Genomic DNA, 27,511 nt, shown 5'->3' with positions numbered 1-27,511 from the left:
CTTATCCCACCTCTGTCTTCTATTGATAAGCCAATCCTCTATCCATACTAACGTACAATATTGTGATCAGAACATTTTCTATCCTCATATGATTTCCTTGACATTTGGCAGCGACACTTGGCAGCAAGGGCAAGTTGGGCCAAAGGGCCTGTTTTGATGCTGCAGACCTCTACGACTAACTGGATAAACCCTGTACATCTCCTGGGTGAAACAGTTGGGTTTCTTTTAAGTATATAGGATTCTTAGGGGGCTTGACAAATGACCTTGTACGAGAATATAGGTCCAGAGATAAGGAACAGTTTCTTCTCTGAGCATAGTGAATCTGTGGAATTCCTTACTCTTTAGGTTGTTAAATATATTCAAAGCTTCTTCATCCAAAGAATCATGAGCCTGTGGAATTCTTTCCTACAGAATACAGTTGAGGTCAAAACAATGAATGCTTTCAGAAAGTAGTTAGATATAGTTCTCACAGATGACGGGTTAAAAGGGTTTGGGCAGAAAGTACGAGCAGAGTAGTGAGTTGGATGATCATCCATGATTGTACTCAAGGTCAGGACAGGCTTAAAGGGCCAAATGGCCTAATCTTGCACCTATTTCCTATGTTTCTGTGCTGTGGATAAAAGGGAACTGGTGCATGTACTCTACTTGGGTATCCACAAGGCAGTTGATAAAGTGCCTCATCAAAGGTTAATGCAGAAAATATATGAATAAACAAAACAAAACACACATGTCTGTGGTGCTTCTCCATGGACACCTATTATGCTGCAACTCTGGAAGGTGGTTTTTTGACATAGAAAAGATCCTCCTCAATCAATTTTTCCTCAATGAGCTTCTCTGTTCTACACGGCTAGAACACTCCTCTGTAGTTACTGCTGTCAGGTATCCAATCCAAAACGGAGATCACCAACTTCAGCCATTGAGCTGCAGTATGCAGACAATGCTTCTGACTGTGATTACTGAGAATGTAAACTCCAAGGCATGTGCACTTTTTCTTTGAAAATTATAAGAAAATCTGTCTTTCATTGCAGATCTGGAAAAATATAGGTCACTTCTACCAAGTCCCCCAAAACATTATCCTGACAGGTAGGACTGGAGTGGAGTGGGGGTAAACAGTATAATGGAAAATATGGAATATTTTCGCTCTCTTGAAATGGGTAATGAAGTAATATTGCTTCATCTTTGGCTGACTGAGGAAAACAGTATTTGTGACCAGAATCACAAACCCAAGACACAAGTCCATAGTTTCCTGGGCAGCTGCGATTCCCATCCTCCTGTATGCCTCAGAGATTGGCACCACCTATTAGAAACACCTTCAAAGCACTAGTATACTCATCAATCTTTTGCAAGACATTCCAAATCTAGCTACAAGGAAGATGTTCCAACAGCAGTATCCCTCCACAAAACAACATACTTAGTGTCAAAGTGCCAACCAATCAAAAACTTTTTTTTTAATCTGACGGTTCTTGCCGTTCCACCCTAACTGACTCAGCAAGGTTCCTTCAACAACCGAAAACAAAATAGAACTTGCTGGAAAAGCTCAGCAGGTCTGGCAGCATCTGTGAAGGAGAAAAGAGTTAACGTTTTGAGTCCAGTGACCCTTCCTCAGAACTGTCCTTCAATAACTACTTCCAAACCTACAACTACCACGCCAAAAGGACAAGGGCTGCAGATGTATAGAAACACAAACACCTATGGTTCACCTCAAAGTCACAAACAACTTGCAACTATATTGCCAATCCTTCACGGTCATGTAGTCAAAATCCAGGCACTCCCTCCTGAACAGCATTGTGGGTGTACCAAGAACACCACATGGCCTTCTAAAGTCAAGTAGAGGGCTCACTACCAGTTCAGCAGCATTTGGGTATTGACAAAAAATTCTAATCTATCAAAACCACCATATCCTGGAAATAATTTTTTTTTAAGAAAAAACAAAACATTCTCTGTCCACAGACGTTGCTGAGTTTCTCCAGTATTCCTTCTTGCCTGGTATGAACCCCTACACCACTTTTTTCGAACTCTTGAAACCTTTCCATCCTGATACTGTGCCGAATTCCACCTCAGATCTGATTACCGTTTGAGGTAATGGGAACTGCAGATGCTGGAGAATCCGAGATGACAAAGTGTAGAGCTGGATGAACACAGCAGGCCAAGCAGCATCTCAGGAGCACAAAAGCTGACGTTTCGGGCCTAGACCCTTCTTCAGAAAAGGCCCGAAACGCCAGCCTTTGAGCTCCTGAGATGCTGCTTGGCCTGCTGTGTTCATCCAGCTCCACACTTTGTTATCTCGATTATCGTTTGATGCAAGTTTAGCACAGTTAACTTTTGAACAGTCTTCTCCACTGGTCTGTTAAGCCCTGCCGATACACCTAAGTCCCCATCTTCCGGTATAGACTGTCTTAAATCTGTACCATTCCTTCTCCCTCTTGCTAACAAAGTAATTTCACAGTTGTCTGCGTTATCCTTCAGCCATATAAGTACAGGTTCCAGCCTTAGTTGACGAGTTTCCAGATAAGGACCGTGCCACTTTCAGTCAGCTGCTGGTTGGTTAAACTTTGCTTCAAAATCGGCTCCACTGTGAAACTCCGGAACACCTCTTGCCCGGCGCTGTCTCCGTCAGGATGGAATCTGCAAATCTGCAGGAGACTATTCCGCCCCTCAGGTCTGTGCTAACTCATTACCCCACAGTGGGAGCGGTAGGAGATAGGCTGCGCAGACCGGAATCGGTGGCGGTGGCTCCGCTCCCATCCCCTGGTAATCGGCACACGGTTGTTTTCGAGCAGAGGCTGGGATTTGATAGGCCAGGGCGAGTAGACGCCACAAAGTCCGCCGTCTAAGGGCCTAGTGAGGAGCGACCGGAGTCGGGGACGGGGCAGGCCGCGTTATGTCTGGTTCGAGGCAGACGGGGCTGGGAATTAACAGCCACACTCCTCCGACACCAGGGTACTCCTCACCCTATAACTCTGATAAACTACAGATCCCTCACTGTAAAACACTGATACTGTGATGAATCCCAGACCCCTCACTGTTAACATGGTGACACTCCTTGCTGTAACATTGTGATAATCGGTACCTCACAACCCTCACTGTAACACTGATTCTGCTCAGAATGTATTACTGCTCGCTATAACTGGTCTACCCCAAAAGCCTCATTTTGATGTAACATTTTGATACCACTCACTGTAATACTCTGATATCCTTCATTGTAATTAGATTAGATTCCCTACAGTGTGGAAACAGGCCATTCTGCCCAACAAGTCCACACCACCCCTTCCAGCATCCCACCCAGACTCTTCCCCCTTGAACCCACACACCCCTGAACACCACGGGCAATTTAGCATGGCCAATCCACCTAGCCTGCACATCTTTGAAATTGGGAGGAAACTAGAGCACCCGGAGGAAACCCACGCAGACACAGGGAGAATGTGCACACTCCAAACAGACAGTTACCCGAGGCTGGAATCGAACCCAGGTCCCTGGCGCTGTGAGGCTGCAGGGCTAACCACTGAGTCACCGTGCTGCCACATCCATAACTTTAAACATGTGATGTATACACCACACCCTTCATTCTACTGTGAAACTGTTAATATAAGTTGCTCAGGAAATGTATCAATAAAACATACTGAAAACAGTAAATGGTGGAAATACTCAGGTCTGGCAGGATCTGTGGAAAGACAAATCTTTTGTAGTTTCAATTCAGTGAGCTGCCAGCTGAACCTGAAATGTTAACTTTCTTTCTGCACTGATGCCGTGTGCACTTCTGATTTATTTCCAGCATTTTCTGCCTTCACTTCAGATTTTCAGCATTCACGTTTTGATTTCACATTGATAATGGGAACTGCAGATGCTGGAGAATCCGAGATAACTGTATCTAACCTGAAGACACAATTTTAACCTCACTGCGAGGCCTCTTCCAGGATGCCTAACCTGAAGAAGTTACCCTCCTCCCTCCGGACCAACCTCAGGGGATCTCTCTCCCATTGCAACTCTCTCATCCACTTATCTTCTCCTCTGTCCATCTTCAGTCCGCCTTCCCCTCTCTCCCTATTTATTTCAGAATCCTCTCCCCATCCCCCTTTTCTGATGAAGGGTCTAGGCCCAAAACGTCAGCTTTTGTGCTCCTAAGATGCTGCTAGGTCTGCTGTGTTCATCCAGCTTCACACTTTGTTATCCTTGATTTCAAATTGAAGTAAGTTTGCTTTGCAAGCTGTGTAATCAAGATGGCCATTGTTTAGTGAGGGAAGAGTACAATGTTCTGTTTCTTTATTTTCAGGGAACATCAGGCTCTAGTGAAACATACTGGAGGATGTCATTGTGGAGCTGTACGCTTCGAAGTGAGGGCCTCAGCAGATTTGCATGTCCTTCAGTGCAAGTAGGTGTGAAACAGTCTTTGGGGTACAACTGGTTATAACAACTGTAGGAAGCACACCAGGAAGCAGGCTGCAGCAGCAGGAAAAGATGCAATAGGTCAAACACAAGAAAGTACCAAATATCGAAGCTGCAAACAGGCCACAAGTCAGGGCCCATAGTATGAAGTACAGGTGTAGCAAGTACAAATACAATACACTGTGGCAGAGTTAGTGCTTTTAGAACAGGTGCAATATCTGAAGCTGTTGGTGCAAGTGTAATAAGCATAGACATGGGCATGGTATTATGGCGTACAGGCAGGGTAATTGAATTTAGTATTGAATTGAGATATCAGGAAGCTGACTACTTCAAAGAGGATACTTGGATTTTATAATCAAGGGAGGTTGTACATGAAAAGGTACTTTTGATCAAATCTCAGGAAGAGAAAAAGGTAGACCTTTATGAGCTTGTTTCACCTCTGTGATGTTTGTTATCCATGTCCTGATTCTAATAACATCATTTTGGAGAGATGCTTTGATTCAAATTTAATTGCATTGGATTTGAGGCATTCTCTGAAAATTAGTTGCAAGTGTCCACTGATAACCTCCATCAGTTCCTGTAGGTGTCTTTAATCAGAGAACTGGCTCCATCTTGAATGAGAAGAAATTAAAACAAAGGGCAGCTCATTGTTTTGGCTACAAATTGCAGCAATTATCCCTTGTTAATTGGAAGAAAAATTCTTTCTCCAACATGCACTCATCATTGCTTCTAGATTTAAGTCTGTGACACAGTTTCTGGACAGGCAAAGGATAGGCACAGGGAGAAACCCACGAAATAATGATTGGTGTTAAAGTTGGCCATAGATACCGAAGATCAAGGGATAGCGTCTCATTTTCTACAGTTGTTTTCTACACATTGACAAGCATTTATGTCTCCCCCGATTACCCATTAGCCAGTGCGAACTGTGTGGGGATAGGACACTCGGAGTACTGTAAGGGCAGCTTCTTCTACAACAATCCCTCAGGATTGATAGGATCTGAGACAGCTGATAAGCCCATTGTGTGATCTGTCACATGGAAGTGGATGTGGTTCTTGAAGGGTTGGATAGAGGAATCTAATTGAGGTTTAGGCCTTGTTAGAACTCTACACATTTCAATCAGATCCCTTCTCATCCTTCTAAAGACCCTGTATAGCTGCAGTAAGACATCCCTCTTTCTGAAATCAACTCCTCCTGCAATGATGACCAATGTACTGTTTGCTCCTGCACTTGCCTGTCTACTTTTATTGATCCCTTTGTACACTCCACTTCCCAAAATATCACCATTTAAATCACACTTTATTTCTGTTTATAATTTCATATTTAGGCATGGTGTACTGCATCTACCATTTGGTGTCCATTTAGTCAACCTGTTTTCATCAGGTTGAATCCTCCTTGCATCCTCCTCACAACCCTGCCCAGTTTTGTGTCATCAGCAAACATGGAATGTTGCATTTGGTTCACTGACCCAGGCAATTTATCTGTATCATGAATAGCTAGGGCCTAAGTACTATTCCTTGCAGTACATCCAACAGTCACTGCCAACCATTTTATTTCAACTGTTTCCTGTTTGTCAACCATGTCTCGATCCATGCTAATATATTACCCACTACATCCCCACCGCCCCCACCCGGCCCCCGGCCATCGCATGTGCTTTAACTTCGCCCACTCACCTCTTGTGAGAAACCTTATTAAAAGACTTTTGAACAGAAGAACATAAGAATTAGGAGCAGGAGTTGGCTATCTGGCCCCTCAAGCCTGCCCCTCCATTTAATAAGATCATGGCTGATCTTTTTGAGACTCAGCTCCACTTACCCACCCACTCACCATAACCTTTAATTCCTTTACTGTTCAAAAATTTATCTAGCCTTGCCTTAAACACATTCAGCGAGGTAGCTTCAACCGCTTCACAGGCAGGGAATTCCACAGATTCACAACCCTTTGGGTGAAGAAGTTCCTCCTGACTTCAGTCCGACATCTGCTTCCCTTTATTTTGAGGCGATGCTCACTAGTCCTAGTTTCACCTGCTAGTGGAAACAACCTCCCTGCCTCCACTTTATCTACTCCCTTCATAATCTTATATGTTTCTGTAAGATCTCCCCTCATTCTTCTGAATTCCAATGAGTATAATCCCAGTCTACTCAGTCTCTCCTTATTATCCAATCCTCTCAACTCTGGAATCAACTGAGTGAATCTCCTCTACATCCCCTCCAGTGCTAGTATATTCCTTCTCAAGTAAGGAGACCAAAACAGTACACAGTACTCCAGGTGTGGCCTCACCAGGACCCTATACAGCTGCAGCATAGCCTCCCTGTTTTTAAACTCCACCCCGTTAGCAATGACAGACAACATTCCATTTGCCTTATTAATTACCTGCTGTGCCTGCAATCCTACTTTTAGTGATTCATGCACAAGGATACCCAAGTCGCTCTGCACAGCAGCGTGCTGCAAATTTTTACCATTTAAAACATAATCTATTTTGCTGTTATTCCTACCAAAATGGATGACCTCACACTTATCAACATTGTACTCCATCCGCCAGACCTTTGCCCACTCACTTAGACTATCTATATCCACTGCAGACGTTCAGTGTCTTCTGCACACTTTGCTCCAGCACTCACCTTGGTGTCATCTGCAAAATTTGACACACCACACTTAATCTCCAACTCCAAATCATCTATGTAAATTTTAAACAATTGAGGTCTCAACACTGATCCCTGAGGCACACCACTAGCCACTGACCGCCAACAAGAAAAACACCCATTGACCCCTACTCTTTGCTTTCTATTGGTCAACCAATCCTCTATCCATGCCAACACATTAACTGTAATACCGTGCAATTTTATCTTATGTAGCAGCCTTTGGTGTGGCACCTTGTCAAATGTCTTCTGGAAATCCAGATACACCACATCCACAGATTCCCCATTGTTCATCATGCAAGTAACGTCCTCAAAGAATCCCACCAAATTAGTTAAACATGACCTACCCTTCATGAACCCATACTGGCTGTTCCCAGTGGGACAATTTATATCCAGACGTCTTACTATCACTTCCTTAATGATAGATTCAAGCATTTTCCCCACGACCGAAGTTAAGCTAACTGGCCTATAGTTACCTGCTTTTCGTCTATTTCCTTTTTAAACAGTGGCGTCACATTGGCTGTTTTCCAATCTGCAGGAACCACCCCAAGGTCCAGTGAATTTTGGTAAATAATTACTGGTGTATTTGCTATTTTCCCCATCACCCCTTTTAGTACCCTGGGATGCATTTCATCTGGGCCAGGAGACTTGTCTACCTTTAGCCCCATTAGCTTGCCCAGCACTGCCCACTTAGTGATAATGAGAGTTTCTAGGTCCTCACCTGCTATGAACTTCTTGCCATTAGTTTCTGGCATGTTATTTGTGTCTTCCACTGTGAAGACCGAAACGAAATAACAGTTTAATGTCTCGGCGATTTCCTTCTCATTGGCCTTCTCATCCTCTAAAGGACCAATGTTTACCTTCACTACTTTTTTATGATTTACATATTTATAGAAACTTCTACTGCCTGTTTTTGTATTCTGAGCTAGTTTACTCTCATAATCTATCTTTCTTTTCTTTGTAACTTTTTTTGTGGATTTCTGTTGTCCTTTAAAGTTTTCCCAGTCTACTAGTTTCCCACTACTCCTTGTTTTTTTGTATGTGTTTTTTTTCAATCTGATACTTTCCTTTATTTCCTTAGACATCCATGGCTGGCTGTCTCTTTTCCTACAGTTCTTCCTTATCACTGGAATATACTTCTGCTGAGGACTGTGAAAAAATGTTTTGAATGTCCTCCGCTGTTCCTCAATTGACCCAGCATTAAGTTTTTGTTCCCATTCTACCTTAGCTAACTCCTCCCTCATTCCTTCAAAGTCTCCTTTGTTTAAGCACAGGAGAAAGGTCCTGGATTTAACTTTCTCATGCTCTACCTGTATTTTAAATTTGACCTGACTGTGATCGCTCCTTCCGAGAGGATCCCTAATTGGCAGATCATTAATTATTCCTGTCTCATTGCACAGGACTAGATCTAGGATAGCTTGCTCCCTTGGAAGTTCTGTTACATATTGTTCAAGGAAATTATCGCGGATGCGTTTAAAGAACCCCTCCTCAAGGTTAGCATGACCGACATGGTTTGACAAATCGATGTGTAGATTAAAATCCCCCATGATGATTGCTGTACCATTTTTACATGCATTAGCTATTTCCCTGTTTATCGCCCGCCCCACCACGATGCCATTATTTGGTGGCTTATTGACCACACCTATCAGTGACTTCTTCTTCCTGCTATTCCTAATTTCCACCCAAATGGATTCAACTTTTTGTTCAGTAGAACCTATATCATCTCTCACTGCCACCCTGATATCATCCTTGAAAATCAGAGCAACACCACCTCCCTCACCTTCCTGTTCTTCCTAACAGTTTGATACCCCTGGATATTTAACTCCCAGTCATGACCACCACGTAACCATGTCTCTGTAATGGCCACTAAATCATACCCATTTGCCATGATTTGCACCATCAACTCATCCACCTTGTTTCGAATGCTCTGAGCATTCAGATAAAGTGCCCTTCTGCCAGTTTTTGCACCTTCTTTTTGGGTCCTATTTACCTCCATTACTAACAGACCTTGAGTTCTACTTCCCTTTAACTTTATTCCTGATTTTCAATGAAGTTGAAGCTTCATTGTCACCTGCTAACCTGCTGCTTTGCCTTACATTAATTGTTATTCTCCCTCTACACTCACTTCTTCCTTTCCGCTTTACTTACTAGTTTAAAGTCCTCTTAACCACCCTATTTACCCTTTTCGCCAGAACACTGGAACCAGCCCTGTTCAGGTGGAGTCCACGCAATGGTATCGATCCCTCCTGTCCTAGAACTGATGCCAGTGCCCCATGAAAAGGAAACCCTCTTTTTCCACACCAGTCTTTTAGCCACGTGTTTACTTCCCTGATCCTTGCCTCCCTGTGCCGGGAGCTCCGGGAGCAATCCAGAGATTATGACTCTTGAAGACCATTTTTAAAAAATTTTGTTTCTGGCTTTTCATAATCCCAAAACAGGTCTTTTTTTCCTAGTCCTGCCTGTGTTGTTGGTACCTACGTGGACCACAACAACTGGATCCTCCCCCCTCCTCTGTAGTGTCCTCTCAAGCCAGTCCGAGATGTCTTGCATCCTGCCACCGGGCAGGCAACACACCACGTGGGATTCTCTATTCTGCTCGCAGAGGATGCTGTCTATCCCCTGACGATGGAATCCCCTACAATTACAATCTGTCTTTTTGCTTCCCCCTTTGAATGGCCTCTTGGACCATGTTGCCACAGTCAGTGTACTCATCCTTCCTGCAGCCCTGTTCCTCATCCACACAGCAAGCAAGTGCCTCATACCTTTAGGACAATCTCAAGGGCTGCAGCTCCTGTGTTCCTGTCTGCAGGGTCCCTCTACCTGCTTCACTTGCAGTCACACACTGCTGTATTTGAAGATCTAAATATATCACATTCACTGATTCTCCCTCATCTGTTCTTCTAATTAAATCCTCAAAAAACTCCAGTAGATTTGTTAAGCACACTTTAACATTCATAAACCCATGCTGGCTTTGTTCAATGCTGTTAATGCTTTCTAAGTGTTCTATTATTGTTTTCTGTTAACATCAGTCTCCAGCATTTTCCTCTCTTCAGACGTTAGGCTAACAGGCTTGTAATGCTCTGTTTCTTTTACTCTCCCTTGATTTTTGAGTTGTAGGGTGATATTCATTACCCTACAATCTGAAGGAACTGTCCCATAATCTGTATAATTTTGGAATATGACCACCAATGCATCCAGTATTTCCAGGGACACTTCCTGTAGTATTAAGGCCCTGGTGATTTGTTAGCCTTTACCCAATTAATTTCCCCAGTACCACTTTCTCACTAAAACTGATTTCCCATAATTTCACCATCTCACTAGAACCTTGGTTACCTAACATTTCTCTCAACTTTGCATCTACATATTCCTGACAATATACCTTGATGTATTCAATGCATACCTGAATGATCCATCTCCATTTTGATTGACCACAAACCAGGGTCTCTCACAAGTCACTTAGGGTGATTTGATCTCTTCAGGGATGCTTTGAGGACATCCTTAAAAGGCGTTCCTGGGGAGTGTCCTGCTTGTGACCCAGTTCCAAGGTGAAAGGTTGCTTTGGGAGTCTGGTATTAAGCACTCAAGCACCATATCAATGAGGCTGGAAAGAATATGCAGCATGTCAGCGTCCGTGTGAAACAGACTGGTAGAGTGCACCTATACGAGCAGGGCAGAGATGGTAGCGATAAGAACCAATTGTAGAAAGCCACTTCAGCATCTTTTTATCTGGCAGAGCTGAGTGTGACATCATACTTGATTAGCCAATTGGTTTAGCATTTTTTTGCAGCTGTCAAATTTAGTTAAGAAATTCTCTTTTAAAATGCTTTTCATTCAAATTATTTCATGAAACAGAATAGATATGGCTCGGCAGATGATGTTTCGCAGCTTTGGAATGTTGGAGTTGGTGGACATTGGTGTGATCCACAGTGACTGCATCTGTACCAAGTGGTGACTGTTCCAGGAACTTTGGCTTAGAGTTTGAGTTGGAGTCTGAGCTGCATGACTCTGCAGGCATCAGGGCAGGGGAGAGTTACCTGGACACTGTGTTTTTAAGAAGGCAGACACACTCCTTAGATTAGTTAATCAAACGTAAATGTGGTCTCTAGTCAGAGACAGGAGAGTGTCAGTGCACATGAGGCAGTCATTGAGATCTACAATTTAGTTTTGGTAGAGCCTCAGCGAGTGTCCTTAACCAAAAGGTGTGAGTTCCGTGCTCCCCAGTGTGGACAAGGGCACAGACTACAAGGAGGATAAGTGAACTGACTGGAGGACCATGGCATATTTTGATCAGGTTGAGGGGAATTTTTGCGGCTGGTTTTTATCTTCCACCACCGACCAATGTGCAATTTAGGAATCCACGTTATAGGAGAGATGTGAAAGTACTGGAGAAGGTACAGGGGAGATTTACCAGGATGTTGCTTGCACTAGAATGTTTTAGTTATGAAGACAGACCTGACAGACTGGGGTCCTCTTCCTTGGAACAGAGGAGACTGAGGGGATACATGGTCGAGATACATAAAATTATGAGGGACATAGACAGGGCAGACAGGAAGGAACTTTATCCTTTGATGGAGGGATCAATGACCAGAGGGCAATGATTTAAGGTAGTGCGAAGAAGGTTTGGAGGGGATGTGAGGAAAAAAGTTTGCATGCAGAGAGTGATGGGAATCTGGAAGTCATTGCCTGTAAGGGTGGTAGAGGCATAAACTTTCATGACATTTAAGAAATATTTTGATGAGCACTTGCAGGCTGGCAAATGGGATTAGTCAGATGTTTTCTTCTCGACTGGTGCCAATGCAATGGGTTGTTGGGCCTTTTTCTATGCTGTAGATCTTGATGACTCTAGAACTCTGCCACAAAATATCATTCAATGCAGAGAGAAAAGAAAAATGAAGCAGTGATAGGGGATAGCATAGCTTAGATAATAGACGCTGTTCTCAGGAGCAAAGACAGTCTCTGGCTGGCTGTTTGTTTATTTGGTGCCAATGTTCAGGACATCTTTTCGGGGTTGAGATGAACTTGAAGTGGACAGGGAAGGATGCTATTCTCGTGGTCCATACAGATATCAACAACAGAACTGGGACTACGAGGAAGGCTCTGCTCTTGGATTGTGTCGCTCAGAGCTAAATTAAATAGAACCACAAAGATGAATCACTAGAAAATTGGTGTGGGCTAAATAAGATTAGAGAGGTAAATGTGTGGCTCACCTACGGGTGTCCTACTCTATATCAGATTCCTGCTCATTGACTGCAGCTTCACCTTCAACATCATTATCCCCTCCAGACTGATCCAAAAACTCAGCTCTGCCCTCTAGAACTGGATCCTCAGCTTTCTGACCCATAGGTTGCAATCAGTGAAGACAGGTAATTGCATCTCTTCCACAATAACACTCAACACTGAAGCCTGCGCAGGATGTGTCCCCAGCCCTCTACTGTACTCCCTCTACACCTGCAACTGTGTTGCCAAACTCTGAACAAATGCCATCTATATATTCGCTGATGACACCACCATAGTAGGACGGATATGTAACAACACCAAGTCAAAATACAGAATGGTGATAGAGGGCTCGGTGACGTGATGTAATGAGGACAACCTCTCTCAACATTGGCAAAACTGAAGAACTGATCATTCAACGGAAGGGAGGAGAACATACACCCATTTACATTGAAGGAACTGAGGTTAAGAGGGTGGAGACCGTCAAGTTCCTTGGAATGACAATAACCAAAGTGTCCCAGACTTCCTACGTAGATGTAATGGTCAAGAAGACACAATGCCTTTTCTTCCTCAGGCAGCTCAGAAAATTTGGCATGTCCATTAGGACCCTCGCCGACTTCTCCACATACATCACTGAAAGCACACTGCCCAGGTACACAACGACCTGGTGCAGCAACTGCTCTGCCCAGGACCGTGAGAAACTGCAGAAGGTGGTGTGCACAGCCCAGACCGTCACAGGAGCCAACCTCCCGTCCATGGGCTCCATTTCCACGGCTTGATACCACGCAAAGGCAGCCAACATCATCGAAGACCCATCGCAGAAGATACTGAACACAGGCACCAGCAAGTTCAGGATCTGCTTCTTCTCAGTCGTTATTAGACTCTCTCGTCTCAAATATCGCTGATCTTGCTAATGTTGATCTCACCTAGGGCACACCCTGTGCAATGTAACTTGTATGCCTCTGTCTAAGTCTTTTTGATTTGTACATCCTTGCTTACTATTATCTGCCTGGACTGCTCGTAAACAAAGCGTTTCACTGTACTTCGATACACATGACAGAAATCAATCAATCAAATATTGGTCTGGGAGAAATGGGTTTCAAAAGATGGGACACAAGAGAGCAGAGTTACAGGGTAATGAAGAAGCAAACGCTTATCAAAGTGTGACTGGAACGAGCAGAAAATATGAATGCAACAGAAAGTAGAACCAGAAAAGTAGTAATAATTAAAAAGTTAAAAGGTTAAATCTCTCTATCTGAATACGCACAACATTTATAACAAGACAGATGAGTTGACAGCACAAATAGAAATAAATGATGAAGAGTGATCTAGTTTGGAAACATTAGCTTGCTGTCTCTCCATGGATGCTGCTTGACCCACCGTGATCTCCAGTATTTTTGTTTTCGGTATGGATTCCAGCATCTGTAGTAATTTGAAATGAACAACATGACTTGATATTACCGAGGTTGCAGGGTGACCAGTACTGAGAATTTAATTTTCAAGGCTGTGGAAAAATAGACAAAGTGGAAAAGGGTGAGGTATTATTTTGTAAAGGAAAGTACCACTGCAGTGGTCAGTAAAAGGTAAGGCCACCATCGCCCTACCAGACCAAAGGGCAACTCTCTCATTAGATAGAGAGATGACTGATGGTGTTTAACCTGAGGGTCACCATGCCTCAAGCAAGGAGAGAGATTGAGAAGGAGAATTCCTTAAAGTAAACTCAGCTGGTGCAGGAATTGAACCTGTGCTAGTGGCAGTACTCTGCATCACAAACCAGCCAGCAAGCCAACTGACCTGACCAAACCCCAGTGGTCGGTAGTGATGTATGTGCAATATCATGATGTGCATTCAGTTTGGGTGAAAATAAAGAATAGCAGAGTGGGGGACTCAATTACTAGGGGTCATGAGTTCAAAGTGAGAGGAGGGAAGTTTAGGGGAGATATGCATGGAAAGTTCTTTACACAGAGGGTGGTGGGTGCCTGGAACATGTTGCCAGCGGAGGTGTAGACACAGACAGGTTAGTGTCTTTTAAGATGTATGTGGACAGGTACATGGATGGGCAGGGAGCAAAGGGGTACAGAGCCTTAGAAAATAGATGACAGGTTTAGACAGAGGATCTCAATCGGCACAGGCTCGGAGGCCCGAAGGGTCTGTTCTTGTGCTGTAAATTTCTTTGCTCTTTGTAAATAAGTCATGGATGGAAGTTATCTGTAGGCTCCTGATGAGTTGCTTCACTGCAGGACAAAGTACAAATTAGGAAATAATGGAGGCATGTAAGAAGGGCACCATGATGGTCATGAGTGATTTTAATCTGTATATATAGAAATCACATGGGCAAGGGTAACAAATAAGAGCAATCTGTAGTGTGCACCAGAGATTGTTTATTGAGCAGTGCAAAGCAAAACCTACCCAAAACAGGCTATTTTAGATCTAGTAATGTGTAACAAGTTAGGATTATAAGAGAATTTCTAGTTAAGGATCCACTTGAGGATCAGTATCATTTGGTGAGAGAGCAACTTGAGTCTCAAACTGGTATCCTCGACTTAGTTAAGAGGAATTACAGATGTATGAAGAAAGAGTTGTTTAAAGCAAGCTGCAACAGTACACCAGGGTGAAGGTCAGTAGATAAACAATGGCAGACATTTATGCAGATATCTCATATCGCTCAGCAAAATTTATTCTCGTCAAAATGACAGTCCTGCTGAGAAGGATGAACGACCTGTGGCTAACAAAGACAGTCAAGGAGAGTATCCAATTGAAAACTAAGGCATACAAAGCAGTTAAAAAACCTGTAGGCCAAAAGATTGAGAATTTTTAGGAACCAGAAGTAAACAACTAAAAAGCCAGTAAAACGGGAGGAAATGCATTATGAAAACAAATTGGCAAAACGTATAAAAACAAACAGCTTGCGGGAGATTGTGACATTGTGGTAATATAGTAATCCAGCACCTCAGGCATATTTGAGATAACAAGGTGTAGAGCTGGATTTTCTGAAGAAGGGTCTCGACCCGAAATGTCAGCTTTCCTGCTCCGCTGGTGCTGCTTAGCCTGCTGTGTTCATCTAGCTGTACACCTTGTTATCTCAGATTCTCCAGCACCTGCAGTTCCTACTACCTCAAGCATATCTCATGGGTTTAAATCCCACAATGGTAAATGATGAAATTTGAATTTTTAAAAAGGTGGAGTTAAGAGCTAGCTAATGGCAACTGTGGAACCATTGTTAATTGTCATAAAAACCCATCTGGTTCACTAACATCCTTTAGGAAAGAAAACTGCTGTCCTTACTGGGCTTGGCTGCCACATGACTCCAAACCCACAGCAATGTGGTTGACCCTTAACTGCCCTCTGAAAATAGCCCTAGCAAGCCATTTAGATTAATGGTGGTTCAGCCAGTAATACCCACTTCTTACAGGTGTGTAACAAGTGAGTAAGTCAAGAAAGTGTGTGACCCTTGGAAGATGCAACTGGGGAATAGATTACAGGAAAATAGCAGATAATTTAAACTGTAACTTTGCTTGATCTTCGTGGTTGAGGACACAATAAACATCCTAGAGTACATATTTGACAAACTAACAGACTAAAGGCAGACGGGTCACCTTTGGGGAAAAAGCTAGAGTCTGTTATTAAGGAGGAAACAACAAGGCATTTAGAAAAGCTTGACACAATCATATAGAATCAACATAGTTTTATGAACAGGAAATCATGCTTGACAGATTTTCTACAGCTCTTTGAGGATTTAATGAGCAGAGTTGATAAAGGGGAACTGAAAGATGTATTTACATTTTCATACAGACAATGAGGAGGTGGCATGACAAAGGAGACAAGGCCTGGGGGTGATCAACCATGATCTTAGAGAATAGTGAGCAGAGTTGAGGGGCTGAATAGCCTACGCTGCCTCCTATTTCTTATATTCTTATGTTCTACCCAGCAGAGTTGATTTTGAATGATTAGTACCTGAATGTTGGGCAAGTTGGTTTGGGAGAGGATGCTGCTGTTTGAACTGTCTTTCTTTCCATTGGCTCTGCTGGATTATGCAAAGTGCCAGCTGATGGTGCTTGTCTGTGGGTAGCCATGGCCACCTCCTTTGTCTGTAGGAAGTTGGAGGAATCTGACCCCACCACTCAAGCTATTTTTCCATCCCCACCCTTGTCTGCCTTCCAGAGAGACAACTCTCTCCGCGACTCCTTTGTCCACTCCACACTCCCCTCCAACCCCACCACACCCGGCACCTTCTCCTGCAACCGCAGCAAGTGCTACACTTGCCCCCACACCACCTCCCTCACCTCCATCCCAGGCCTCAAGATGACCTTCCATGTCAAGCAGATGTTCACCTGCACATCTGCCAATGTGGTATACTGTATCCATTTGTACCCGGTGTGGCTACCTCTACATTGGGGAAACCAAGCGGAGGCTTGGGGACCGGTTTGCAGAACACCTCCGCTCGGTTCGCAACAAACAATTGCTCCTCCCAGTTGCGAACCATTTTAACTCCCCCTCCCATTCCTCAGATGACATGTCCATCATGGGTCTCCTGCAGTGCCACAATGATGCCACCCGAAGGTTGCAAGAACAGCAACTCATATTCCGCTTGGGAACCCTGCAGCCCAATGGTATCAATGTGGACTTCACCAGCTTCAAAATCTCCCCTTCCCCCACTGCATCCCAAAACCAGCCCAGCCTGTCTCCGCTTCCCTAACCTGTTCTTCCTCTCACCCATTCCTTCCTCCCACCTCAAGCCGCACCTCCATTTTCCACCTACCACCTCATCCCGCCTCCTTGACCTGTCCGTCTTCCCTGGACTGACCTATCCCCTCCCTACCTCCTCACCTATACTCTCCTCTCTACCTATCTTCTTTTCTCTCCATCTTCAGTCCGCCTACCCTCTCTCCCTATTTATTCCAGTTCCCTCTCCCCATCCCCCTCTCTGATGAAGGGTCTAGGCCCAAAACGTCAGCTTTTGTGCTCCTGAGATGCTGCTGGGCCTGCTGTGTTCATCCAGCTCCACACTTTGTTATCTTGGATTATCCGGCATCTGCAGTTCCCATTATCACTCCATTAAAATCTTTATTTCCTTCGACTGATTTAGCATCTGGAACTTTTGTTTGAAAGAAAACACCTTCAAATGAGCTGGGACACTGTTATAAAAGGCTACGTTTGCTATCAGCACAACTGCAGGTACACTTACTGCATATGCAGTTGCAGCATCTGTGATTGTCCTGCATTTCAACAAAATCTTTGCAATCACACCTTGAAGGAAAAAAAGCCGCAGCTTTTCACTAAAAAGCTGCATTCCTAAATAAAACATTGAAACTATATCTTCCACTCTTTTTTAAACAAAAAATGTAGATCACATCATGCACTTATAACATTTAATGACAGATTGCAACATATTTCAGCTCTCCAAATACTATGTTGTCACTAAAACAAGAATTGTAACTAGGGTGGTGGCAAAGCAGCGGTGAGCACAGCAGCAAGGGGAATGCAGGAAACACAGTTACAACAAGTGCAGTGTTGTATAAGGTTCTGAAAGGTTCACGTTGGACTGCACTATGCTCCAACCAATCTCATAAGACCATAAGACATAGGAATGGAAGTAAGGCCATTCGGCCCATCGAGCCCACTTTGCCATTTAAATCATGGCTGATGGGCATTTCAACTCCACTTCCCTGCACTGTCCCTGTAGCCCTTGATTCCTTGTGAGATCAAGAATTTATTGATCTCTGCCTTGAAGGGCATCTGATGGTGTCATTCAGTCTGAGATACAGAATCAATGGGTCCAGCTCTAGATTTGATGGTATCAAGTGTATCATCCATAGTTCGTGATAATCTAAGTATGTCTAACTAGCCAATGTAACTGTTACAAGTTGCTATAATCCAATAAAACTATACCATCTTGTTACAAGAAGTGTTGCTTCTTGATCAGACTGACGAGTAGTTCATCCTGTTTCACTGCTATCAAACAGGCCTTTACACTCTGTACAGAATGCAGGACTAGTGACAGTATATTGTAGAATTCCCTGCAGATTTATAGAATAAACAAGTGTAACCAGGTTTAACCAAATTCATTCCAAAACCAAAACAATTATAACCTCAATCACTGAGCTCCAGCTGATGACTCTGTGCTTGCCAAATCAGAAACTGAACTCCAGGTCCTGGTCAACATCTTCTCCAAAGCACATAGGAAAATAGTCCTATTACTAAACACCCAGTAAAACAGAGTCCTCAACTAGTTCCCACAGCACAACACCTCCCTCATTAAGCAACAGAGAGATCCTGGAAAATATGGACCATTTTCTATAAACAGGAGCCTCTTGATGAAGGCAGACCAAGACAACATTCATCACCTCCAGTATGCCGGATCAGACTTCTACTGATGCTTGAGGACCAGATCTGAGGTCCAGTACAGCAAGCTATGCCTACCTCTTTGAAGGTTATGTGGAACAGTCCCTCTTCCGCACCTACACAGGCCCCAAACCCCACCTCTTCCACCGTTACATTGATGACTGTATCGGCGCCGCCTCTTGCTCCCCAGAAAAGCTCGAACAGTTCATACACTTCACTAACACCTTCCACCCCAACCTCAAGTTCACCTGGGCCAACACATCCTTCACCTTCCTGGATCTCTCAGTCTCCATCTCAGGTAACCAGCTAGAAACTGATGTCCATTTCAAGCCCACTGACTCCCACAGCTACCTAAAATACACCTCCTCTCACCCACCCTCCTGCAAAAATTCCATCCCCTATTCCCAATTCCTCCGCCTCCGCCACATCCGCTCCCAGGATGAGGCATTCCACTCCCGCACATCCCAGATGTCCACATTCTTCAAGGACCGCAACTTTCCCCCGGCAGTGGTCGAGAACGCCCTTGACCGCATCTCCCGCAACACATCCCTCACACCCCGCCCCCGCCACAACCGCCCCCAGAGGATCCCCCTCTTTCTCACATACCACCCCACCAACCTCCGGATACAACGCATCATTCTCCGACACTTCCACCATCTACTATCCGACCACACCATCCAAGCTATTTTTCCATCCCCACCCTTGTCTGTCTTCCGGAGAGACCACACTCTCCATGACTTCCTTGTCCGTTCCACACTCCCCTCCAACCCCAAGCACACCCGGCACCTTCCCCTGCAACCGCAGGATGTGCTACACTTGCCCCCACACCTCCCTCACCCCTATCCCAGGCCCCAAGATGACCTTCCATATCAAGCAGATGTTCACCTGCACATCTGCCAATGTGGTATATTGTATCCATTGTACTCGGTGTGGCTTCCTCTATATTGGGGAAACCAAGCGGAGAGTTGGGGACTGCTTTGCAGAACACCTCCGCTCAGTTCGCAACAAACAACTGCACCTCCCAGTCGCGAACCGTTTTAACTCCCCATCCCATTCCTCAGATGACATGTCCATCATGGGCCTCCTGCAGTGCCACAATGATGCCACCCGAAGGTTGCAGGAACAGCAACTCATATTCCGCCTGGGAACCCTGCAGCCCCAATGGTATCAATGTGGACTTCACCAGCTTCAAAATCTCCCCTCCCCCCACCGCATCCCAAAACCAGCCCAGTTCGTCCCCTCTCTCCACTGCATCCCAAAACCAGCCCAGCTCTTCCCCCCCACCCACTGCATCCCAAAACCAGTACAACCTGTCTCCGCTTCCCTGACCTGTTCTTCCTCCCACCTCAAGCCGCACCTCCATTTCCTACCTACCACCTCATCCCGCCTCCTTGACCTGTCCGTCTTCCCTCCTCACCTATACTCTCCTCTCTACCTATCTTCTTTTCTCTCCATCTTCGGTCCACCTCCCCCTCTCTCCTGTTTATTCCAGTTCCCTCACCCCATCCCCCTCTCTGATGAAGGGTCTAGGCCCGAAACGTCAGCTTTTGTGCTCCTGAGATGCTGCTTGGCCTGCTGTGTTCATCCAGCTCCACACTTTGTTATCTAAGATTTTAATTTATGTAAGTTTGCTCGCTGAGCTGGAAGGTTCATTTTGAGACATTTTGTCACCATTCTAGGTAACATCATTAGTGAGCCTCCGGTGAAGCGCTGGTGTTATGACCTGCTTTCTATTTGTGTTTAGGTTTCTTTTGGTTGGTGATGTCATTTTCTGTTCTTTTTCTGAGAGGGTGGTAGATGGGCTCCAAATTAATGTGTTTGTTGATGGAGTTCCGGTTGGAATGCCATGCTTCTAGGAATTCTCGTGCGCATCTCTGTTTGGCTTGTCCTAGGATGGGTGTGTTGTCCCAATCAAAGTGGTGTCCTTCCTCATCTGTATGTAAGGATACTAGTGATAGTGGGTCATGTCTTTTTGTGGCTAGTTGACGTTCATGTATCCTGGTGGCTAGCTTTTTGCCTGTTTGTCCAATGTAGTGTTTGTCACAGTTCGTGCAAGGTATTTTGTAAATGACGTTCATTTTGCTTGTTGTCTGTACAGGTGACGAAACGTCTGAAAACGAACCTTCCAGCTCAGTGAGCAAACTTACATCCAGAACCTCAACCTGAGCTACAAATCTTCTCAAAGTTTGCTAAAGATTTTAATAATGCATATTTTAAATTTATAGGGGAGGCGATGGCCTCATGGTATTATTGCTGGAGTGTTCATCCAGAGACCCGGATAACGTTCTGGGGACCTGGATTTGAATCTCACCATAGCAGATGGTGGAATTTGAATTCAATAAACACCTGGAATTAAGAATCTGATGAATGACTGTAAATCCATTGTCAATTGTTGGAAAAGCCCATGTGGTTCAGTAACGTCCTTTAGGGAAGGAAACTGCCATCCTTACCTAGTCTACTCTACATATGACTCCAGACTCTCAGCAATGTGGTTGACTCTGAACTGTCCTCTGGGCAATTAGGGGTGGGCAATAAATGCTGCCTGGCTAGCAATGAAGGAATAAAGGGTAACTTCATGACCTTAGATGTCTTGTCATGAGGGGGAACCTCACTGGAGTTTACTTGCCTTACTCATTCCTTGCCAATCACATCTAGAGATTCAAGTTCTTCCTGACTCTGGTGTTGAAATGGTTTGTTGCCTCTGGGACCTGGACAAGAGAGTGCTCAAGGTTAGTATAGAGTCCCTCCTTTTTCATCTGTTGCCTCAAAGGGAGGAACAACAGCGTGGATCACAGTGACTTCTGATCTATCACATACATCTTGTCCTCCATCTCCCCTTCATTTAGCAAGACTGTGTGGGACACAGCAGACTATAATAATCCTGCACATTGATTCTGGTGAGCACCTAAGGAGACTGCCTGAGTGGTCCATGAAATTAACTTTGTTTTTAGCAGTTTTGTTTCCTGCTGTAGTGTTCCTGTTGCAGCAAGGGTACTACCTCCCCTCAAAGCACTTTGTATGTTTTGCACAGGTTTCATCAGCTAGGTCCTCTGTGGATATTGCTGTAACTAGACCAGCAGTCATTAAAGTGAAACAAACACTTGTGGCATCTGCAATTTGTTCAGGTTGTCGATATTGTGAGAGCTCACTGAGTAGCACAACTTTCTCACATGCAGCTAAATGCTTCTTGCACTTGTTGAAATTCTGCAATTGCAGAAAATACCATTGCTCCATCTGCCTGGCTCTCGAAGTCTGTACTGAACTTACAAAATTATTTACAAACCCTTCACTGGACCGAAAATGTTGACTCTGATCTTTCTTCACACATGCTGCCAGACCTGCTGAGTTTTTCCAGCAACTTCTGTTTTTGTTCCCGATTTACAGCATCCAAAGTTCTTTCAGTTTTTACAAAATTATTTGCTCTTCTGAAAAGAGCATCTGTCATGTCTTGTATACATTTTAGCATGGCACACTGAAATATCCTGCACATGCCTCCAGTGGATCTCTGGAAAGGGCCACCAGCAAAGGAGTTTGATGCTGCTGTTGCTTTTAATACTATCAGCATCAGATGGCCTCCCAGTTCTAGCAGACACATGTTGACATGGAGCAGCCATGAGCTACCATGACAACCTAAGCTGTACCAATGTTGCCTGTCAGACCTCTTCAGATTGTTGCACAGCATGTAATATGTACAATTACACACCAATGCTCTCTATCATCCTGGCCCTGGTTGCGAACATCCTGCACCACCTGATCCTCTGCTCCCACTCGTGATATTCTGGCAAATTTTCTGCATGGCAATAAATGCTGCCTGGCCAGCAATGCCCTCATCCTCTGAATGAATAAAAAAAAACTTGGCCTCCAGCCACTCACCATGATTAATCTCATCCTAGAGGATCAGTGCTGAGACCATCACTTCTGGATGCAGCCACATGCATGGAAATTGGAGGAACAACCCGAGAAATGGAAGCCTACATTGTGTATATACTATTAGGTATTATGTTGAACATTACTTAGATCTGAACTGTGGCTCCCCCTTATACTTGCTAGAAAAAAGGCATGGGGTCTGTTTGCAGTCTTCTTGCTGCTGGCTTATAACGGATCCCTTGTCTTGGATCTGGAGAACATCAGGGCTCAAACAAGAGCCTATTATGCTGCTCTGTTCTCTTTGGATCCATTTAGTGAGAATGCTTGCAGAGTCCTATAGAAGGACCTGGCCCTAGGACGATGCCAGATTACTAGATGTCTCCATGAGCATACAGAAGCTTACCAGACCTTGACCAGCTCTCAAGGGGCAAATCTTGGGACTGAACAGCCTGATTGCAGAGTTCCGCAAAATGTTCTGCGATGTTAAGAGACGTGAATGTGTGTGGGCTCTGGAGGAATGTTGTATAATGGAGGAGATGCCTGCCTTGTGGCTGTGAGCTGGAGGTGACAGTCAAAACTCACCCAAGATGCTGTCAGGCCTACTGCAAGAGCATTCCTACAGGGGTCGAGTGTTAGTCATAAATCGACTGATTGGTGCCATGTTGTGGTACCAGTTGGTTACTTTGATTCCTTCCCTGGAGATTGTTCCAAGTATTCAGAAAATGCTAAGGTACTGGGTCTCTGGCTCAGGGAGGGATGTCATGTGCTAGTATGCTTCCATACCCAGGTAGTGACTTTCTGTCTTCGGACCCTGCAGTGACAACTTTGCTGTCTTGCTGGAGCTTAATGTATGCCCTGAGGACAAACCTCTTCCACCTGGCACATGGCCTCAATTATGATATGCAATTCCCATTTGTGGATCACTTTAGTCTACATAACTTTACAGGAGTTTCCTGCCTCTTAGCACGACCTGACCAAGCTTTAGGATGTGGTCACCTCCCACTATAGGTATGGGTCTCCCCCATCAGGAGTAGAGTTTTCAGTAGTTGGCAGAGGAGAGGGCTGCTCTGCTGAGGTAACTAGACTTGAGAATGACCCTCTGATGAAGGGTCTAGGCCCGAAACGTCAGCTTTTGTGCTCCTGAGATGCTGCTTGGCCTGCTGTGTTCATCCAGCCTCACACTTTGTCATCTTGGATTCTCCAGCATCTGCAGTTCCCATTATCACTGATACAATTTTAACCTCACTGCGAAGCCTCTTCCAGGGATGCCTAACCTGAAGAAGTTACCCTCCTCCCTCCGGACCAACCTCAGGGAATCTCTCTCCCATTGCAACTCTCTTGTAATCTCTTCGGCCTTGAAACTGATCGACCATGTCCTGAAGCAAACCAGGTACCACAGCCACATCACCTTCCTCAGCACCTGCCTACGGAACCAGATCATCCCCAATGGACTAAGTCTACATTCAAGTCTTCCCAATTTGGCCCCAACCATGACCACCTCTACACCCAGAACATTGAGACCCTTCAGCAACGTTTCTCCCTGAGAGTCCTGAAACAGACACTCGCAGCCATGCGCCGGCACCTCCACACACTGCAATCCAGCCTGCCCCAGCTCAGAGCCTCCCTTTCCCAGACCCGCAAAGGACCTCTCCTGTTTTTTATCCTCCGCAGGATCCACAGACTGAACACCCAGTTCTACTCAGCTTTCCTGGACACCAAAAATCGTAAGTACAACAAACTCACTGGCTCCTGCCACCTCAAAAAGGATTCCTGCGCCTCCCAAATCCCAAGCCTATCCCTGCCCCTCCCCCACAACGTACCCGCCACCATTGACCATGAGGACACGGCCGGTGAACACACCGATGAAGTCACATCCGCCACCGCTGGGCATACCACTTGCGGGACCGCGAACGCGACCGTTCCTGCGGTCACCGCCTCCACTTCCAGAACTTACTCCACAAGTGTCACACTCACGGCTGCTGCTGCTGCCGCCCACCCAGCTCCTCCCACCGACACAACTCCGCCCATTGCTAACGTAAGTCTGCCCACCGCTGGTGCTGACGCAACTCCGCCCACTGTCGGAGCCCCGCCCACAGCCAGCAACCCCAGAGAAGAAGCCACACTGAGCCCTGCCGCATCTTCACCATCCCCCCAGACCTCCCACTGACTGAGGACGAACAGTCAGTCCTAAGCAACGGGCTCACCTTTGTCCCCCTACAACCACACATCAACAAATACCAGTCACGTTTGGACATAGAGCAGTTTTTCCGCCGTCTTCGCCTCCACGCTTACTTCTTTAACCGGGAGCCTAACCCTCCCTCCACTGACCCCTTCACCTGCCTCCAACACTAGTCCTCCTCCTGGACACCACCCCCAGGCCTCCTACCCTCCCTTGACCTCTTCATCTCCAACTGTCGTCGAGACATTAACCGCCTCAACCTCTCCCCCGCAGAACAGGCAGCCCTCCGCTCCCAGCCCACCCTCACCATCAAACCCGAAGACAAGGGTGGCGCAGTTGTAGTATGGCGCACTGACCTCTACATTGCCGAGGCCAAACGCCAACTCTCCGACACCACCTCCTACCGCCCCCTTGATCATGACCCCACCCCCGAGCACCAAACCATCATCTCCAACACCATTCATGACCTCATCACCTCAGGGGACCTCCCATCCACAGCCTCCAAACTCATTGTTCCCCAACCCCGCACTGACAGTTTCTATCTCCTTCCCAAAATCCACAAACCCGCCTGCCCTGGCCAACCTATTGTCTCCGCCTGCTCCTGCCCCACAAAACTCATCTCCACCTATCTGGGCTCCATTTTCTCCCCCTTGGTCCAGGAACTCCCCACCTACGTCTGAGACACCACCTCTGCCCTCCACCTCCTCCAGCACTTCCAATTCCTTGGCCCCCAGCACCTCATTTTCACCATGGATGTCCAGTTCCTATACACCTGCATTCCTCACGCAGATGGCCTTAAGGCCCTCTGCTGCTTCCTGTCCCGCAGGCCCGACCAGTCCCCCTCCACCCTCATCCGCTCTGAAGGGTCTAGGCCTGAAACGTCAGCTTTTGTGGTCCTGAGATGCTGCTTGGCAGGCTGTGTTCATCCAGCTTCACACTTTGTTATCTTGGATTCTCCAGCATCTGCAGTTCCCATTATCTCTTGAGAATGTGCTGAATGGTGGAGTCACAGCTGGGTGGCTTGGCGGACGTGCGTTGTTAATATCCAGTTCACATCCAAAGCCATTGGGAGCTTCAGTGGGGGTGGTGCAAAAACACAAAGTGCTGGAGAAACTCAGCTGGTCTGGCAGAATCTGTAGAGAGAAAAAACAGTTAAAGCTTCGAGTCCAGAGACAAAGTTCTGATGACACTTTTGTTTGACATTATACAGGTGGAACCACTTAGTACATCACTTCATGCAGAACTATTATTGAAATTCCAAACTCATTCCTACAATAGTATACCAGCAATACAGGATCCTTTCCTACATTAATGCAGGAAGAGTATGGAGTAGGAGGCTGTATCTTGCCTTTCACAAATTAATGATTAGCCCAGAGTAAATTAAGAGAACCACTAAATAAAAAGATACATGGCAGAAGAGTAAAAGGAGAATTAGGGCCTGTTAAGCATCAAAAAGTGGGTCTATACCTGGAGGCAGGAGCCATGGCTGAGGTGTTAAATTAAAAGGTTGGATCTGCCTTTAGAGAGAGTGCTGCTACCCAGGGCATGGTGACAAAGGAGGGAACTCCATTCCAAGAGCAGCTCAAAACTGACAAGACAAAAGTGTTGGATAGATTGTGGTACTTAAAGTTGACAAGGCACTGGGACTGGATGAGAAGGATCCAAGGATTTTGAAGATAGTGAGAGTGGAAATTGCAGGAACATTGGCCTCAAACTTTCCTAGAGTCAGTGGAGGTGCCAGAAGATTTGAAAATTGCAAACAGGTATAGCCTTGTTCAAGAAAGGCTGTAAGTATCATTCTAGCAATTCCAAACCAGTCAGGTTAATTTGAATAATCAGGAAACTTCTAAAATCAATTATTTGGGATAGAATTTGTAGTCGCATGGAAAAAAAAAGCAGGTTGATTAGGAAGAATCAGCATAGATTTCTAAAAGGGGAATCGTATTTAAACTATTTTTCTGGAGATTTTTGAAGAGGGAACAGGAAAAGTTGATGAAATTAAGTCTACTGATGAGGTGTACATGGATTTTCAGGAGGTGTGTGAAACAGTACCATACAACAGACTTGTGAGGAAAGTCATAGGTTACAGTATAAAATGGTCAGTAACAATGTAATACAAAATTGGCTGAGTGACAGTAAACAATAATAATCAATGGATAGTTTTTGGACTGGAAGAAGTTTCCCAGGGATCCATACTGGGATCTTTGGTTTTCCTGATATGTATGTTAATGGCATAGATCTTGGTGTGGAGGGGATAATTTCAAAATTTGCAGATAACACTGAACTGGGAAGAACTGTAACTCCGAGGACAGCTCTCCAGAATGACACAGACAAATTGGTGGAGTTGGCAGATAGGCGGCATATGAGTTTCCATGCTGGCAAATGAGAGATGATGCATTTTGGTAGGAAGAACACTAAAAGACAATATACTAGTGGGTACAATTCTAAAGAGGGTGCATGGGCAGAGGGACTTGGGTGTATATTTGCACAGATGATTAAAAGTGTCAGGACAGGTGGAGAGAGGAACAAGTAAAGCAGGCGGTATTCTTGGTTTTATTGATGGGGTGTACAGTAGAATTGCAATTAGGTTTACTGTCACATGTACTCAAGTATTAAGAACAGGAGTACAGTGAAATATGTACAATATTGCCACACAAGGCCATTTTAGGTACAAAACACCAAGATACAAATCTTAGGTACTAAAGTAGATGAGGTACAAAAATAGAAAAATTAAGAGAAAAGCCAGAAGTTCTACATGGCAGTTCTCCATAATATAAATTAGGAAGATAGAGAAATAAAGTTTGAAAATAAATGTTACTGTCTCTGCAGAGCTTGTAGCATCTCCATGCTATGGGTTTTCCACACACGGTCTCACTGTCCCTACAATGC

General features: G+C 45.1%; 1 protein-coding gene across 2 annotated transcripts in view; it reads left to right on the top strand.

Moving 5' to 3' along the window:
- The first annotated feature begins 2,333 nt into the window (after positions 1–2,333).
- Positions 2,334–27,511, top strand: part of cenpv (centromere protein V) — a 30,191-nt gene continuing 5,013 nt past the window's right edge. Inside the window, exons 1-2 of one of the 2 annotated variants that reach the window (XM_048557322.2) lie at positions 2,340–2,659; positions 4,271–4,369. In XM_048557322.2, coding sequence (XP_048413279.1) covers positions 2,619–2,659; positions 4,271–4,369 — 140 coding nt within the window. In that variant the 5' untranslated portion in view covers positions 2,340–2,618. Of the gene's footprint in view, positions 2,660–4,270; positions 4,370–27,511 lie in introns of both variants that reach the window. The other variant, XM_048557323.2, reaches the window with a different exon arrangement.

Source organism: Stegostoma tigrinum, chromosome 27 (genome assembly GCF_030684315.1).
Source record: "Stegostoma tigrinum isolate sSteTig4 chromosome 27, sSteTig4.hap1, whole genome shotgun sequence".
In the NCBI taxonomy this organism is placed as follows: Eukaryota; Metazoa; Chordata; class Chondrichthyes; order Orectolobiformes; family Stegostomatidae; genus Stegostoma; species Stegostoma tigrinum.
This window is presented reverse-complemented; position numbering and strand designations above follow the sequence as displayed.